Source organism: Triturus cristatus, chromosome 11 (genome assembly GCF_964204655.1).
Source record: "Triturus cristatus chromosome 11, aTriCri1.1, whole genome shotgun sequence".
NCBI lineage: Eukaryota > Metazoa > Chordata > Amphibia > Caudata > Salamandridae > Triturus > Triturus cristatus.
In genome coordinates, this window is record NC_140594.1 from 1,104,538,885 (window position 1) to 1,104,556,479 (window position 17,595).

A 17,595-nucleotide genomic window follows, 5' to 3' on the forward strand; every position below is an offset into this window, starting at 1 on the left:
CATGTATAGTGCTCTGATACCAGATATCCTCGGGTCTAGTTCGAGCTATATAACAAAAAAACAACTCTAAAGGCATTTTCAGTGAAAACCCGTTGTTTATGGCTGAAAGATCTCTTGTGAATTTGACCCTATATATTTATATATCTGCACATATTCTAATGTTTTTTTTAATAGATGAGGCTCGGGAGATAGCTAAAGCTGTTTCTAGCTCAGACTTTAAAAAAAGACCAGAAAAGGTGCTGGTTTCATTGTCCATGACAATAGCATGGTAATTTTATCTCACATTACCAATGATATTAAAAAGCAAGTTCGTCCAATTGTTGACCTCACAGATGCTCCTTACATGTGCTAAAAAAGCATAATGAGGATTTAAGGACTTGAAATGAAATCAAAATTCACTGCTTATAAGAAGACCGGTTAACACATAATTGAAATCGTAATCTCAGAAATTAGTTTTCCTGTGGTGAGTAGTGGTTTAATTAACCACTTTGAAATTAGCCATCCAATTTTATCCCAAAATGTGGATGGCATTGCAATTTATCTAAAGCCTGTGTAGGTCCGTATTTAAAACGGGATCAAACGACTTCCATGAGAGCTAGGGGAGGGGATGTGGTCCGTCGGCTAGACTGCCGACTTTGGTGCTGGAAACCAGGGTTCGAGCCTCGGGGTCGCGGCCACATCCTGTGATTCTGGGCAAATCACTTAATCTCCCCGTGCCTGAATGTGTAATGCAAATACGGTGCTTGTGTAAAGCGCCCCAATTCCTTCGGGTCGAGTTCGCGCTATATAAATATGCAAAAAAAAAAAACACTGACGTTCATAGGCTGGTTTGGCCCTCCATTTTGGGTCTGTTTAGAGCCCATTGGCTTATTCTTGCATTCACAGTCCGACACATCCACAGGACCACACAGACAAACACAGCAATCCATGAAGAAGCAGTTTAACTTATTTAATTTTTTTAAACAAGCATTGGCAAAGCCAATTGGTCTCACTTCTGCGAGAGCTATTTAGTTCACTTTAGCTGTGTTGTACAGCACTGTGGTTGTACAGTATGTTTAAAGTTTTATTCAAAATTGCTAAGAAACAGACATTATACTTTTGTTATTGATTAAAGTGTGAGGGATGGTATTAAGCTTTGAAATAAAATGTGAAATGGTAGAGAAGTATCAACACAAACAACAGCTGTTTTAGAAAAGTATTATGATATAACGAACACTGCACTTTTTATGGGGGCGTTGGCAGTACCTAATATAGAGAATGAGATGGGTAGTGGTAGGAAATAAGTAAGTTGGATAATGACTAGTGTCATAGTAAATCTTCATTGTGTTTGGCGGAAAGTACTGTTTAATTTTAATTCATGAAAGAATTGAATTTAAATTGGTGGAAATGGTGCAAATTAAGTAACATACACATGTAAAAATGGTTAATGACATTTCCTCCATCACATTACAAGTGAAGAGAGGTGGGAAGCACACTTTTTATCTCAAAGGAAACAGAATGCAACAGAGTGTATGTATAACAGGCCAGCAGTTCCCCAAATGTGATAACATGTGCTTGAGCTAAGAATGAATGCCATTTGTTTGAAAAGCACAGTGAAAGTGTGTCCCTGAAGCTAATTTTTTTGGCACAGTAAAGTTCATAATAAAACTTAGATTGTGGGTAAGGTCCAGTCGCAAATGTTGTCTAAAGCTGTCTAACTTAACAAATGGAAGGCAGCATTGTCCAAGGAGTATTTAAAGGTTGAAGGTAAATATTGCCCTCTTGGTCGCTTTTTGGACACCCATAAGGTCAAATAAGTGAACGGTACGATTTTCCTGTGTACCTTGCACACATCCTGGATTTTTGCAGTCACAACTATTGTTTAAAGCTGTCTAACATAGCAATAGAAAGGCAGCATTGTTCGAGGAGGAGGAAAACTAAGCTTGTGGTTGAGATGCAGTCACAAATATTGCATAAAGCTGCCTTAACTTAACAAATGAAAGGCAGCATTGTCCAAGATGAAATAAAGGTAAATAAACAAGCCCTCACATGCAAGGTCACTTTCGTTTGAGATGAGAAAATGTGTTTCCTGTACTGCTTTCGCAAAGGGGAAGGGGGACTGGATTATTCTGTTTTTTACATGTCCAAATTAGCTAATTTGCACCACAATCACAAGAAGTTGTGGCTGTTGCTGGGACTTCAATGGGGTTCTCCAGCTTCAAAGGCCACAGCTCTGCTTACAAAACACACAGCAATGCGGGTCTCGTTATCTGCAGAACAGGCCTTTGAAGCTGGGGAACCAGTAAAGTCCTGTGAAAAAGATGAATGAGAAATTCCCCTATAACGTTGCAGGTAAAGAGAGCGTTGGAAGCACCTATTCTTATCTGCAAGGAAATGGAATGTGACAGAGTGTGTATATAACAGGCAAGCACTTCCCTTAATGTGATAACGTGTGCTTGAGCTAAGAATGAACAAAAACACTCATGTGCAAGGTCCCCTCACAGTCGCACCTTAAACACATAAACTCAGGTAAATTAAAATTGTTTAAAAAAAAAAAACACAGAATGGCTGTGACCAGATGCACCGGCAAACAGTGGTGAAAGCTAAATAAACAAGGGTGGGGGCATGGCATTGGGAGGGAGGGAGCGGGAACAAGCAAGCACAGACAGACAAGGGTTGGAGCTGATGACAGAGCCAGCTAGGAAAGATGCACTCTGTAGAGTGGCTCAACAAAAAGAAAAAAATAGGTCCCAAAAGTGGGAGCAGTGTAGGGACACAAGTACTTGAGCCATGCTCTAGGGGAGGGTCACATGCAAGAAGAGGGAAGTGCCAACCACAGAACTGACCAGCAGGAAGCCAGCAATTGAGGGAGGTGTGAAGCCCACCAATGGTAAATGATGGGAGGGCTCTAAGCCCACAATCAGTAAGCTAAATGTCTCAAAGAGACGGTGCATGCGCTGTCTACGCCAGACCAAAAAAGGCAGACCTGTTCACTTTGTTGGTGCTAGTTTCATGTTTGAGAACAAAAGGGAAATCCCATTACCCAACCAATTATGTAAGAGTACCAATCTTGGCATAGGGAGAGAGATCTAAATGTACCATGTGATGTAAAATACGTTAGTGGTGAATATAAGGTTTCGGGCTTATATTAGTGGAGGGTAGACATTCCTATCTCATGTTAGCAGAGAGTAGAAGATGTCTTGCTGATACTAGTGGTCAGTAGAACATTCCTGGCTAATATTTGTAATGGGAAAATGATTCCTAGCTCAAATTATTGGGGAGCTGACGATTTCTACCTCATGTCAGTGGAGAGTAGGAAATTCCTAGATCATGTTAGTGTAGAGCAGAATATTCCTACCTCATGTGACTGAAGAGTAGAAGTGTCCCGGCTCATATTAATGGTACATACTAGATTCCTGGCTCATATTAGTGGAGAGTAGAGCCTTCCTGGCTCATATTAGTGGAGAGTAGAAGATTGCTAGCTCATATTAGCATTGAGTAGAACATTCCTACTTCATGTTAGCGGAGATATGTTGTCTTTTTTTCTAATTTTACTAACATTCTAGAGGGTCTCCACTGAAGAAGTGGCAAGAATGAGATAAGTAGCCAGATTGATGAGTGAGTGGCCCACCTTGCAATTATCCTTTCTTGTGACCTGCTTCCCCCTCCTCCTCATCACATGAAGTCTTGGGTGGCTTTTACTCCCAATCCCAACCATCAAGAGCATAGGCTGGGACACCGGACTGGGAAAAAGCTCTTGACCACCTCGGAAAAGTGGCCATCCTGTCACGTTTATGACTCGTTCAACTCAAAGTGCTGCAGATAGTGCATTCCATGCAAGCGGACTTGTATCGGGCCTGATCCGTACTGTGTGTAAGAGAGGAGGGAGTTGGACCTCTTTATCACTCTATTGGAATGCGATGATATCCAGACCTTCTGAGGACAGAGTTGGCTCTCATCTCCCTGCCATTCTTAGAGGGGTGATAACTATGACCCCCCCCCCTCCCCCTACTTAGTGTCACTCTTGGGATATGTGGGAACCTTGCCCAATGCAGCTGTAAGTTGGCTTTTTGTGCTATAGTAATGATGGCAGATGGAAGGCGTGTGAGTTTGGAGTGGGGCTGTCCCAGGATGTCACATGTAGACCTATTAGGCCAAGTTATGTGGCTTGTGTACATATGTGTGGCCCAGTTATGTGGCTGGTGTAATGCGTCTGAAAGTAATCTATGAAGGAACAAGCAAGGCCCATACTTTTCTCAAACTATGCAACTGTTAGTAGTGCTTTGGCCTGGTATAAGGTGGAATGAAAACGAAATGGGGTTGAAGTCTCAGTAGGATGAGTTGACGGGTGACCTGCTTCGTGTGTCATTGGTTAGAAGTGGAAGTATCTGTGTATCATTGTGTCGGACATTTGACCGCAACTCGGTATGTATGTATGTATGTATGTATGTATGCATGCTTCTTATATATTGTTCTTTTGCATTGTTTGGTTGTAAACAAAAGAATATGTATTTATGGAAATAGAGTACAAGCTTCTATAGAGTCAACCTACCTTGATAATGAACGTCCAGGTGCATCTTCCTGATAAAGGTTAGCACCAATGTCTCGCTCTGCACCAGAACCAAGCCTATTGGTCCTGGTGTTCCACTTGAACCCACTGTTTGGCTAATGTAACCAGAATATGTTTTTATTTCTAGTTGATAAAAATAGATCTTTAGTTACTGGCTGAGCCAAATGGGTATGAGAATTAAGAAAACATCAAGTAGGGTTGTGACATGAATTACATGATGTCTGTGCTTGCCTATGTCTGTTCCACCACTGACACAAATCCACATTTTTGTCTCCTTACAGCTCAGAAGTGGATGTACAGAGGTCTTGATGCCAACATCTTTCTGCAGTACATGGCCTGGGTCACGTACCCCGTGGTACTCATCACCTTCTCCGCAGGATTCACGCAGATCCTTGCTCCTCAGGCTGTGGGTAGGTGGCTGCTGGAGAAGGCTGTGCTAATGGTGATGAAGGGAGACTTCTAGGTTTCAGAATAGGTAGGCATCTCCTGCCCCCCCCCCCCGACCGTTTACATGGGGTGTCTAGCATAGGTCCATGTTATGCCTTCAGAGTCTACACCTATTAGGATTCCCTTTGATGGCTGATGCGCCGCTACCTGCTGTCATTGTAACCTCTTCTGAGCCTGTGCTCTTAATTCCAAAATGGCGTCCTGTCCCACGTCGCTTCCAGATCATTTAATCAGGGAATCGTACAATCCCAGGTCGTCCATTTTGTAATCTCTTTCAGTTCACTTGTCTGGTTTGGGCTGTGTTACTCAGTCCCACAGACTCTATTGTTTGGCTGCAGTCATGGAAGGAACAGACCATTATTTACACAGAGGTTCATACAAGCTGTCACTGGTTGGAGCAAAAGAGTTTATTATTACAAGCAATGGTTTCCGTTTTAGCCTTTTCCTTTGACAGTCCATGCAGGAGAACTTAAGACAATGCTACTGAGATGACATTTAGTAAAGGGACTTTGCACACTAATCTGGCAGTTCACTGTACAACTTGCAAGTCATTACCATCAGCCCCTGGAGTAAAACTGTAAAATGTGTCATTAGCATACGCATGTCTGAGACTCGCGCTCTAAGCCCAAAATCAATGCCTTCTTGCCAGCTCTTTATCTTAATTGAAGGCCTGCATATGTTCACGCAGTGGAAATTGATGATTAGACTGCACAGTCTAAATCTCCCGGTTTAACAAGATTTGCTACCTTAGCCGGCTAGACTTGTTTCTTGGGGGCACTAAATCCTGATTCTTGAATAGCGTATTTTTTTCTCTCAAAAGTTCATGAACATTTGACAAAATTACACTTTAATGGTGAAATGTGGTGTGCAGGCACCTTTCATAAATTGTTTTCCCCATACCCGCACGTCGTATAAAAAAGTCATGCAAGCTCTAAATTGGGCACCATAGCTCATAGACTCAAACATCTGCTGTCAGTGTGATAAAGAAACTGCGAGCTAAAAACATATGCATGTGAACTCTATTAAGAATTTAGGTTTTTTGGAAGGTAGTAGTCGAAAGAAAGAGTTGAATCGCTGAATTGCAGGACTGATTTTTAAAAAAGCACGTTTTAGTGAGTTTCTAACATAATTTAAACACTCGTTACGTTTGTGTGCAAAAGCAGAGTTGACAACTAAGAAATCGATCTTTACACCATGGAAGTGAGTGGGAGCATCAAGTTTGGTTGACGTGGTATTGAGCTAACGGGATTGGGAACATTGAAAAGTGTGATTTGTACCACATGAAAGAGGAATCCCTTTTTCGGAGGCTAGGAGGGTGGCAGATGGTAATCAAAAGTAGCCAACTATCAAATGTTATTTACCAGAGTGTGAAAAAGAAAAGAAGTTGTTTACCGAATAAATCGTGTCGAGGAGATGGGGGGATAGTGAAAAGTGAAACAATGTTTGGCTTCACGGTCAACGTGAGGTGAATGAAAACCCAGTAGCCTATTTTAAATTCCTTTTTCCTACGATGCTGAATGCGATAGCTGGTACATCATTAAATGTACAAAGAAACCCTTGATCTGGGTCAAGTATGATTGAAGCTTGATCACTATCACAGGCAGAGAGACTTAAATATGCTCTTTATTTAATGCGCTCATTTAATGGAAGCGCTAAAAAGACCAGAGCTCCACTATGGTGGGGTCAAAGAGATTTCGAAGAGCGACTTCCAAGAATAGAACCATGACTAATGATCATCCTGGGAAAATGAGAGAGTTTGTAGATCTGAGCAAAGTTAATGAAATGGAAAATGCTACGAAGGAGGACGGATGATCTGGGTTGTGATTGTTAATGATTTGTTCTTCTGTCTAACTTCAGCAGGTGCTTATTTTTGCCACCTGAATCTGACTAGACACATCCAGTTGCTAGTCCATATAAAATCATCCCTATCCGCTTGCTTTAATATACATATTTATGTTGCTGATTTTCGCCATTACTTCCGTCAGGTGCAGTGTTCTCTGTTATGGTTGCATGAGCAGGTGCCATCACTGGGGCCCTCATGATTGCTTCAACCCCAGTTTTCCATTATATAATGCTTGTGGCCATGTATCATCATGCTTGTCTGCTTTCCTCCCTTTCCTGCTGAATATCTATCTACTACATATTCTTGTTTGATACCATTTGAGATTTCACAGTGTTATCAGCATGGGGACTGATTTTAATACCTTTCCAGTAAAGCGTGGCTATTACAGGACTTACTGTCATGAGACTTAATCTTATGGCATGGGGCATCAAGGGTTTAGGACAGCCACATAACTTGTAAGAGTACCTGCTCACTCGCAAAGACTTAAACCTTCCATAGATTTAAACAGGCGTTGGCGTTGACTCAACCAGGTTTTAAATCCAGTGGGTAGGTGGTATTCCCTACTTCAAAGCTTTTCATAGATAAGGTTTAAAGGAGATTATGAGCCAGATCTCTTAAGATACAAAGATTTCAGACAAACGAGTGACTTATGGGAGCAGATACTTTTCGTGGCGGTGAATGTGATCCCGAGGTATAATATCCAGCTTTAACGGGCAGCCAAGTATAGCCTGTGTTTCTCAAGAAATGTGCAAAAGTTCCTTGCGAGTTGCTGAACATTGTGGAGGAGAAGAAGTGGAAGGGTTTGAATGTGATTGGCTCAACACTAGATAGGAAGTCTGCAGATAGCACCCTCAGTCACATGCTTCAAGTAGAAAGCGTGTGCAATACATGACACATTGCTAAGCTATCCTTCAGGGATTTATTCCTTCTCTCCTGGCCAAGGGTCCAAGTAAAGAGACTAATTTGTTTCTAAAGGTCTTAGACGAAGCATCTTATCATGGAAGAGAGGGATCAAATGTATATTGCATCATGCTCCTCTTCTCTCCTTTTAATTGATAGCATACTTATGTAAAGAGTGATGTATAGAAATGGATATTTAATATAGCCCCATTGGAGGAGGAACATTTTTTTAATCTATGGCTACAAATTTATGGATACATTCTTTGCCAAAGACGATTGAACTATTCCTAACAGCTGTGATGCATATGAAAGAGCCAAATCATACTCACCCAAGCTCAGAAGACATGTAAGGCATAAGTGCTCCTCTCAAACAAACTAAAGTTCTTCACCTTTCAAGGTTACTCCAGTAACCTTGAGAATCTGATCTCTGAAAAGCTTGCTTATAATAATAGGATCACAGAAGTAACCTGCAGATTTTTTTCTCAAGATCAAAACCAAATAATATAAAAGCCAGACTCGGGCTGGAAAATTGTTGACAATTTAGCTTAAAAAAATATAGGAAGTATCGTTCCAAAGTCCATGTCTCCAGAGTAGGGATTGGGGATATGATCACCACTGATGCTGATAGTACTAACTTCTTTGTTGACTTTTATCTGAGTTTACGTATCCCTGGTAAAACTCTGATTCAAAGAAGATATGCAAGTATTTTGAAATACTAGATCAATCATCAGAGAATTAGCAGATGAAAATATTCTGAAACCTAGTTATCATCTACTAGTATTCTGGAACCTAATTAGCAGATACACTATTCTTGAACATGACATCTCTTTTTTGCCGAAGTGTACAAAATCATCTGAAGGGATGAAGATCGAGGCCTTACATCACATTGTTTATCAATCAATGTATATCACCGTCTTGTGGGAATGTTTGCCGTGAAGCTTCTCAAACTTTTCAATTCTATGTAAAAGAAATTCACTAAAGCAATGCTAACTTTTTTTCCCACACCACGAAGCGTTGCTAGTTACCAAAAAGAGGATGTTCAATTTCATTTAAGATTGGAAAAGATGCCACCTCACATCTGGCCAATGTTGAACAAGCTTCTTTAAAGATGGATCAGACGTCAGGAACATTAACCCCCTTTGTCACACCCGTATTGCCTGTTAGTATGGGAAACCAGCTGGCTGCAGCCATGGACTTGAGTGGAGAGAAGCCACTTCATCATATAAGACATGTCGTGATGGATTGATCACCTACCCGGTATGACTGTGGGACACAACTAACCAGGGGCGGCTCCTCCAGTAGGGCGGAGGAACGTCGCCCCACTGCTTTCTCGCAGTGCAAGAAGCAGAAACATTAAATGGTAATGACTACCGTTTTATGTTTCTGCTTCTCGCACTGCGAGGAAGCAGAAGAGTTTGGTTGCGAGTGGGCGGGGCTGCTCTGCGAGCAGGGGAGGAGTGGTGTGCCCACTCCTGAGGGCGCAATGACTGTTTGGTCGGCCCTATGGAGCCGCCCAAACCAGTCATGCGCACTCTTACCTTTCTCCATGCAGGCTGCAATGCAGCCTACATGGAGAAAATGGCCTACCAATACGCCCCTGGCTGTGTGGCGTCCCCACTGATCACAATGCTGACATTGCAGCATTGTGATTGGCTTAGCGGAGGGGAGGGGAGGGAGGCTGCCTGCTTTCTGTTCCTGCCAGAGGCAAGAGAGCAGGAACAGGCGCCAAGTATACGCCGGACCCAGCCTGCGGACATGTACGTTTAAAAAATAAATGACTAAATTAACCCCCTCCCCACACAACCCTCCCCGTGCTATCCCCCGCCCTCAACCCCAAACCCCGACCGTGATTAATGCCGGCCGCAACTTGTAAATAGCTGATATGTCATCCAGGAGGTGACCATGAAACCAGTGTGTTTGTCAGATGGTACACTTGTTTTCTTTCTCCCTCGAAAGAGGTACCCAAGAGGGGTTCCCTTATCCCCCTAACTTCAGATGCTTTCATTAGAACCTCTCTAGAATAAATATTTAACAATTCAAAGATGAGGGTACATAGGCTCATGGAGAGGAGGTGAACATGTTTGCTTGTCCAGATAATATTCTGATCCAAATGAGAAACCACCACTCTTGTCTGAACCCGCTTCACAAAGAAGACAGTACTGCTCCAAGGTCTGTAAAAAAAAAAAAAGAGGACTGGGACTCTTTCTTAGGGCCACATTTATCAGATTTGGAAATAGCAATTACCTAATTGCAATTTTCTGTGAATCGCAATAAGGTAATTGCTATTCCCAATGTATGAAACTCTGTAAGTTATATGTAGCGATTCCTAGTGGTTCGCAAATCGAACTCCTTGTTAATATTCACGAGGTAGGTCGCAATTTTAAATAAAGCAATCAATTTTTTTTAAATGTAGACCGTTTTCCTTAAAGGAAAGCAGGATGCGTTTGAAAAAGAGAAATGAAAAGTTTTCTTTTATTTTTTAAGAGCAGGCAGTGGTTTGTGGGACCTCTGCCTGCTCTTAAAAGATGTTTTTGCTGCCATTCCAAGAGGGTATGGGGTCCCTTGGGGACCCCTTTCCATTTGCAAATGGATTACCACCAATTTGAAGTTGGTGGTAAAATGTGAATATTTTGCATCCACATTCCGGTCACAAAATTTTCATACATACCGCTGCAATTTGGTATTTGAAAGGGACGCCCTAAACCCGCCCCATCCAAATACCGATTCACAAACCCATTTTCTGATTCAGTAACAGGTTACCGAATCGCAAAATAGGGTTTGATGCAGAGGAAAAGCCTTTTTTGCATTACCAAAGGCCTGTTTATACATGTGGCCCTTAGTCTTTCCTATAATAGATGGAACCTAAAACAGTTATTTAGGGTTTAGTTTTTGGCGCAGCAAAGTAGACCTATCTGTTGTCCTTCCCTTGCAGCAGAATAATTAAGAGACAATTTTCAAGCTTGAGGACAGATTTTCTCCTTTTCCCTCTCTTGATGAGGGGGCAACCTTGACACAGTGAGAATCATAACTCCTCCAGTGCTGTAATATCATTTAAGAACTTTGCTGATTACTTTGCGTAAAACTGTCTGCAAATTCATTGATTCCAAGGCATCACAACTACTATAAACTGGTAAATTACTGGATGTACCTCCTCAAAACAAAAAAAGGATGCTGGGAAGGGAGATGTGAAATTGACAGACACATTGCAAAGCTTTTGATTGGTGACTGGTGGGGTGGGTGTCTCTGCACTAGCGAGTCCCAGATGGGTGCATTTTAAAAATAAATTCTTTAACCACCCTACCATTGAGGAAAAGCTTGCATGAATTTTACAAGATTTAGAAACTCATTTCCGGTTGTTACAAATGCTGGAAATGTAATTGGACCATAAGTTCCTCTGTCATGGACAATTCTAAATTTTACATATGCCATTCCTATCTCACCCCCTTGATGGTACAATCCAATACTTAAACTCAGGGGTCTATCTTGTTTTTGTAACTTCTGGTATACGAGTTGGAAAATGACAAAGCCCTTTTGAGAACTGCAGCAGGCATTATTCCCTATGGCGCGTTGTCAGAATACATCCTGTTGCTTCAACTAACATACTGCCTTTTGTCGAGAAATCCTTTAACCTGATGACATTCTTGCTAATTGATGAACCCAAAAGTTTTATCTCTTGAGGAAATGGTAGCTTTAAGGTTCGCCCTGTGGCCAGGTAGATTGGGTGCGGGAAGAGGCGAGCTGTCTTCTTGCTTATGGGAAAGGCTGCAAGAATATGGCTGCTGGTCTATCTCCATCATGCTGGAAGATGCAAGGTGCCCCAGGGTGCAAACATAGGACTAAAACAAGACCCTGCTGTTTGCTGGTCAGTATGGGGATTTGTCTACCTCAGCTGATATTGTGCGTGGACCACACTTGATGGTCATTGAATATCTTGACGTGGCTTCACTTTTCTTCTAGGTTCTGGAATCCCAGAGATGAAGACCATCTTGCGAGGGGTGGTGTTGAAGGAATACCTGACGCTGAAGACGTTTGTGGCCAAGGTGGTGGGCTTGACCTGTGCCCTCGGGAGCGGCATGCCTCTTGGGAAGGAGGTAAGGGAGCAGTCACCATGTTCTGGGATGTGACCCACATATGGCCATCAGGGCTTCAGAAATCACCACACTTACAAGACTTTACAATTAAAAAGTGCAAAACTGGGCCTACAACTCTGGAGTCAATTGAACCACCTATCCCATCAAATAACCTCTCAGTACCTGGAAGATATAATTTATGAAATCGGTTTACACTTTCTTAATCAGATGCCAATTGCACCTCTGTCCATTTGCGATTTTCTGCACAATTATAGATAAACTTAAGTTTGATAGCTCCTATGTTACTTATCTATCCGATCCACATCAGATTTAAAGAATAGCCACATAAAATACATTTGCACATACCGAAATTAAAAGAAACTAATTTAAAAAATCTGTCATAACATATTTTCGTGATCTGTGCCTCATGCACTGGCGTTGGATGCTTAGATATAAGAATAGCGATGTTGGGAAAGAGCCAGAGTCCATTTAAATCTTAGGGTCTGATTCAATAGATTAAGTTACTCTTTCGAGTAAGTTTATACTTTGGAGTAAGTTATTTCTGGTATTCACAAACTACGAGTGTAAACCTATTGCAGAAGTATAACTTGCATGTCTCCACCACCAGAGTAATGCAATTGGCTTACTCTTGTGTGGGAGGGTGACTCCACTCACTAAAATATCCCCAGACTCACCCTAAACCCTTCTCACTTCTCCCTTACCCCATGCATTTTAGTAGTAGGTCTGCCCTTTCCAAACAACTCCCCTGTGTCCCTTCCACATGTACTACTTAAATCTATACTCACATGTCCAGAGATTCTGCAGTTGTGGCAGAGTACTCCGCGCATGCAAGTGTAGTTAAAGTTAATGTTTTGTAGTGCTACAAACGTAATACAAGGTGCAGTTTGGGAATCAGGCCCCCTAGAGACTAGTGATGTGGTGAATGAGTGAGAGTCCACTGAGATCATAGAGACTGCTGGTGTGGGGAATAAACAACAGTCCACTGGCATTTTAGAGATTAGTGATGTAGGGAGAGAGAGTCCACTGACATTTTAGAGACTAGTGACGTGCTTCATCGTGGTTTCCGTCATCATCATCTCCCGCTAGAGTCTGCACGAGTGGAAGTTGGAATTTATACACCCTTAGAAGTAACGGGGTTCTGTATATTCTTGAAAGACACCAGCCTATGTTCTCTTAAGAGTGGTGTGGCACGTTAGGAGTTAAATCGCTTGCATTCCACTGTTGACCCCACCCTGTTGAGGGAACCCACTATGTGCAGGAAGTGTTGGGCCCCAGCTATTGCATGCCAAGGAGGACCAAGTAATCAGTCCAGTCGCGGCTCATGCAGGTAAGAGTGGTGGGGCGGCTGAGGGGGGATTTCGAGCGACGACAATGAGGGGGAATTAATTATTTATTTAATTTTCCCTAGTTGTCTTTCGAAACACACACCCTCACCCGGCCCCACCGCGCTAACACTATTACCTGCACGAGCCACGACTGAATGAGTCATTGTTTTTCTGCCTTGCCCCCTCGTGGATTTTTAGAGAGCAGTGTGGGCCCTGAAGAAGGTGCATGGCCTTTTGGCCGGTTGACACCGAAATGCGCGTTGGCACCTGCACACGCTTGTGCCTAATCCATGAAGACGTGATTGATAATTAAAAGACTGGTTTTAACAAATATGTGTGATGATTTGATGTCAAGGAAAGAATACTAATTAATATGTGAATAAGACAATCTGATTTATTCTGGTAAATAAATTTTCCGCTTGTATACGAGTATGATTACGATTTCCAACAGTATAGCTAAAGGAAATTATCTTGCATCTTCTTGCTAAATAATGTTGAAGCCCAGTATATTTGAAGAAAGTTCTTAACTGTTGTTACGAATGGTATGTGTGTAGTATGAATGCATTTGTTTATGCCAGTGTTGTAATACATTAATTGAAAATATATGTGGATTTTTGTGTAATATTTGTTAACAAATGTTGACACATTGGAATAAAGAAAAATTATTTTTGCAATTAAAATACTACTTTGAACTATTTAGTGGAGCATTGGAGGAGGTGGGTTGTGTGTTTGTTGTTTGGTTATTAGTAGAGACCTGGTGTGCCAAGTCAGTGATGGTGAATTTGTACGTGAGGTCAGTGAGGGTGCATTTGTACGTGAGGTCAGTGATGGTGTATTTGTATGTGCGGTCAGTGAAAGTGTATTTGTATGTGCGGTCAGTGAAAGTGTATTTGTACGTGAGGTCACTAATGGTGCATTTATATGTGAGATTAGTGATGGTGTATTTGTACGTGAGATCAGTGATGGTGCATTTGTACGTGAGGTCAGCGATGGTGCATTTGTATGTGAGATCAATGATGGTGCATTTGTACGTGAGGTCAGTGATGGTGCATTTGTATGTGAGATCAGTGATGATGTATTTGTATGTGCGGTCAGTGAAAGTGCATTTGTGTGAGGTCAGTGATGGTACATTTGTATATGAGGTCAGTGATGGTGCATTTGTATGTGAGGTCAGTGAGGGTGCATTTGTACATGAGGTCAGTGATGATGCATTTGTACGTGAGGTCAGTGATGGTGCATTTGTATGTGAGGTCAGTGATGGTGCATTTGTATGTGAGATCAGTGATGGTGCATTTGTATGTGCGGTCAGTGAAAGTGCATTAGGGGAGTGCTGCAGCTGTGCAAGAAGTCATTGTGTGGGACAGGATTTGTGGCCTGCCTCTGTGCTTGAGCTCACTGATCGGGCAGGAGTGGAGGTTTACTGCTGTGTGTACAGTCAATGATGGGGCAGGAGTAGAGGTGTGCTACTGCGTGTGAGCTCACTGATGGTGCAGGAGGGGAGGAGTTCTGCAATGTGTGAGGTCAGTGACAGTGCAGAAGTTGGAGGTGTGCTGCTGAATGTAAAATCAATGATGGGGCAGGGGTGGAGGTGTGCTGCTGTGTGTGATGTCAGTAATGGTGCAGGAGTGTAGGTGTGCTGCTGTGGGTGAGGTCAGTGATCGTCAGGAGTGGAGGTGTGCTGTGAGTGAGGTCAGTGATCATCAGGAGTGGAGGTGTGCTGCTGTGTGTGAGGTCAGTGATTGTCAGGAGTGGAGGTGTGCTGTGTGTGTGAGGTCAGTGATCGTCAGGAGTGGAGGTGTGCTGTGTGTGAGATCAGTGATCGTCAGGAGTGGAGGTGTGCTGCTGTGTGTGAGGTCAGTGATCATCAGGAGTGGAGGTGTGCTGTGTGTGAGATCAGTGATCGTCAGGAGTGGAGGTGTGCTGCTGTGTGTGAGCTCACTGATGGTGTAGGTGTGCTGCTATGTGTGAGGTCAGTAATGGTGCAGGAGTGTAGGTGTGCTGCTGTGTGTGTGGACGGTGATCGTCAGGAGTGTAGGTGTGCTGCTGTGTGTGAGGTCCGTGATCGTCAGGAGTGAAGGTGTGCTGCTGTGTGTGAGATCAGTGATCGTCAGGAGTGTAGGTGTGCTGCTGTGTGTGTGGTCGGTGATCGTCAGGAGTGTAGGTGTGCTGCTGTGTGTGAGGTCCGTGATCGTCAGGAGTGAAGGTGTGCTGCTGTGTGTGAGATCAGTGATCGTCAGGAGTGGAGGTGTGCTGCTGTGTGTGATTTCAGTGATCGTCAGGAGTGAAGGTGTGCTGCTGTGTGTGAGTTCAGTGATCATCGGGAGTGTAGGTGTGCTGCTGTGTGTGAGCTCACTGATAGTGTAGGTGTGCTGCTGTGTGTGAGCTCACTGATAGTGTAGGTGTGCTGCTGTGTGTGAGGTCAGTAATGGTGCAGGAGTGTAGGTGTGCTGCTGTGTGTGAGGTCAGTGATCGTCAGGAGTGGAGGTGTGCTGCTGTGTGTGAGGTCAGTGATCGTCAGGAGTGGAGGTGTGCTGTGTGTGAGATCAGTGATCGTCAAGAGTGGAGGTGTGCTGTGTGTGGTCAGTGATCGTCGGGAGTAGAGGTGTGCTGCTGTGAGTGAGATCAGTGATCGTCGGGAGTAGAGGTGTGCTGCTGTGTGTGAGTTCAGTGATCGTCAAGGAGTGGAGGTGTGCTGTGTGTGAGATCAGTGAACGTCAGGAGTGGAGGTGTGCTGCTGTGTGTGAGTTCAGTGATCGTCAGGAGTGGAGGTGTGCTGCTGTGTGTGAGGTCAGTGGTGGGCAGGAGTAGAGGTGTGCTGCTGTGTGTGAGGTCAGTGGTGGGCAGGAGTAGAGGTGTGCTGCTGTGTGTGAGGTCACTCATTGGGCAGGAGTAGAGGTGTGCTGCTGTGTGTGAGGTCAGTGATCGTCAGGAGTGGAGGTGTGCTGCTGTGTGTGAGCTCACTGATGGTGTAGGTGTGCTGCTATGTGTGAGGTCAGTAATGGTGCAGGAGTGTAGGTGTGCTGCTGTGTGTGAGATCAGTGATGGGGCAGGAGTGGAGGTGTGCTGCTGTGGGTGAGGTCAGTGATGGGGCAGGAGTGGAGGGTGTGCTGCTGTGTGTGAGTTCAGTGATCGTCGGGAGTGGAGGTGTGCTGTGTGTGAGATCAGTGATCATCAGGAGTGGAGGTGTGCTGCTGTGTGTGAGGTCAGTGATGGGGCAGGAGTGGAGGGTGTGCTGTGTGTGAGGTCAATGGTGGGCAGGAGTAGAGGTGTGCTGCTGTGTGTGAGGTCACTCATGGGGCAGGAGTAGAGGTGTGCTGCTGTGTGTGAGGTCAGTGATGGCGCAGGAGTAGAGGTGTGCTGCTGTGTGTGAGATAAGTGATGGGGCAGGAGTGGAGGTGTGCTGCTGTTTGTGAGGTCAGTGATGGGGCAGGAGTGGAGGGTGTGCTGTGTGTGAGGTCAGTGGTGGGCAGGAGTGGAGGTGTGTTGCTGTGTGTGAGGTTAGTAATGGTGCAGGAGTGTAGGTGTGCTGCTGTGTATGAGGTCAGTGATCATCAGGAGTGGAGGTGTGCTGTGTGTGAGGTCAGTGATCGTCAGGAGTGGAGGTGTGCTGTGTGTGAGATCAGTGATCGTCAGGAGTGGAGGTGTGCTGCTGTGTGTGAGGTCAGTGATCATCAGGAGTGGAGGTGTGCTGCTGTGTGTGAGGTCAGTGATCGTCAGGAGTGGAGGTGTGCTGTGTGCGAGATCAGTGATCATCAGGAGTGGAGGTGTGCTGCTGTGTGTGAGATCAGTGATCGTCAGGAGTGGAGGTGTGCTGTGTGTGAGATCAGTGATCGTCAGGAGTGGAGGTGTGCTGCTGTGTGTGAGGTCAGTGATCATCAGGAGTGGAGGTGTGCTGCTGTGTGTGAGGTCAGTGATCGTCAGGAGTGGAGGTGTGCTGTGTGTGAGATCAGTGATCGTCAGGAGTGGAGGTGTGCTGTGTGTGAGATCAGTGATCGTCAGGAGTGGAGGTGTGCTGTGTGTGGTCAGTGATCGTCAGGAGTGGAGGTGTGCTGTGTGTGAGATCAGTGATCGTCAGGAGTAGAGGTGTGCTGCTGTGTGTGAGGTCAGTGGTGGGCAGGAGTAGAGGTGTGCTGCTGTGTGTGAGGTCACTCATGGGGCAGGAGTAGAGGTGTGCTGCTGTGTGTGAGGTCACTCATGGGGCAGGAGTAGAGGTGTGCTGCTGTGTGTGAGGTCAGTGATGGCGCAGGAGTGGAGGTGTGCTGCTGTGTGTGAGGTCAGTGGTGGGCAGGAGTGGAGGTGTGCTGCTGTGTGTGAGGTCAGTGGTGGGCAGGAGTAGAGGTGTGCTGCTGTGTGTGAGGTAACTCATGGGGCAGGAGTAGAGGTGTGCTGCTGTGTGTGAGGTCAGTGATGGCGCAGGAGTGGAGGTTTGCTGCTGTGTGT

General features: G+C 44.4%; 1 protein-coding gene across 2 annotated transcripts in view; it reads left to right on the plus strand.

Moving 5' to 3' along the window:
- CLCN2 (chloride voltage-gated channel 2) overlaps positions 1 to 17,595 on the plus strand; it is a 580,205-nt gene that overhangs the window by 315,850 nt on the left and 246,760 nt on the right. For both annotated transcript variants that reach the window (XM_085635528.1, XM_085635529.1), the window contains exons 4-5: positions 4,831 to 4,959; positions 11,697 to 11,830. In XM_085635528.1, the coding sequence (XP_085491654.1) occupies positions 4,831 to 4,959; positions 11,697 to 11,830 (263 nt within the window). The remainder of the gene's footprint in view (positions 1 to 4,830; positions 4,960 to 11,696; positions 11,831 to 17,595) is intronic.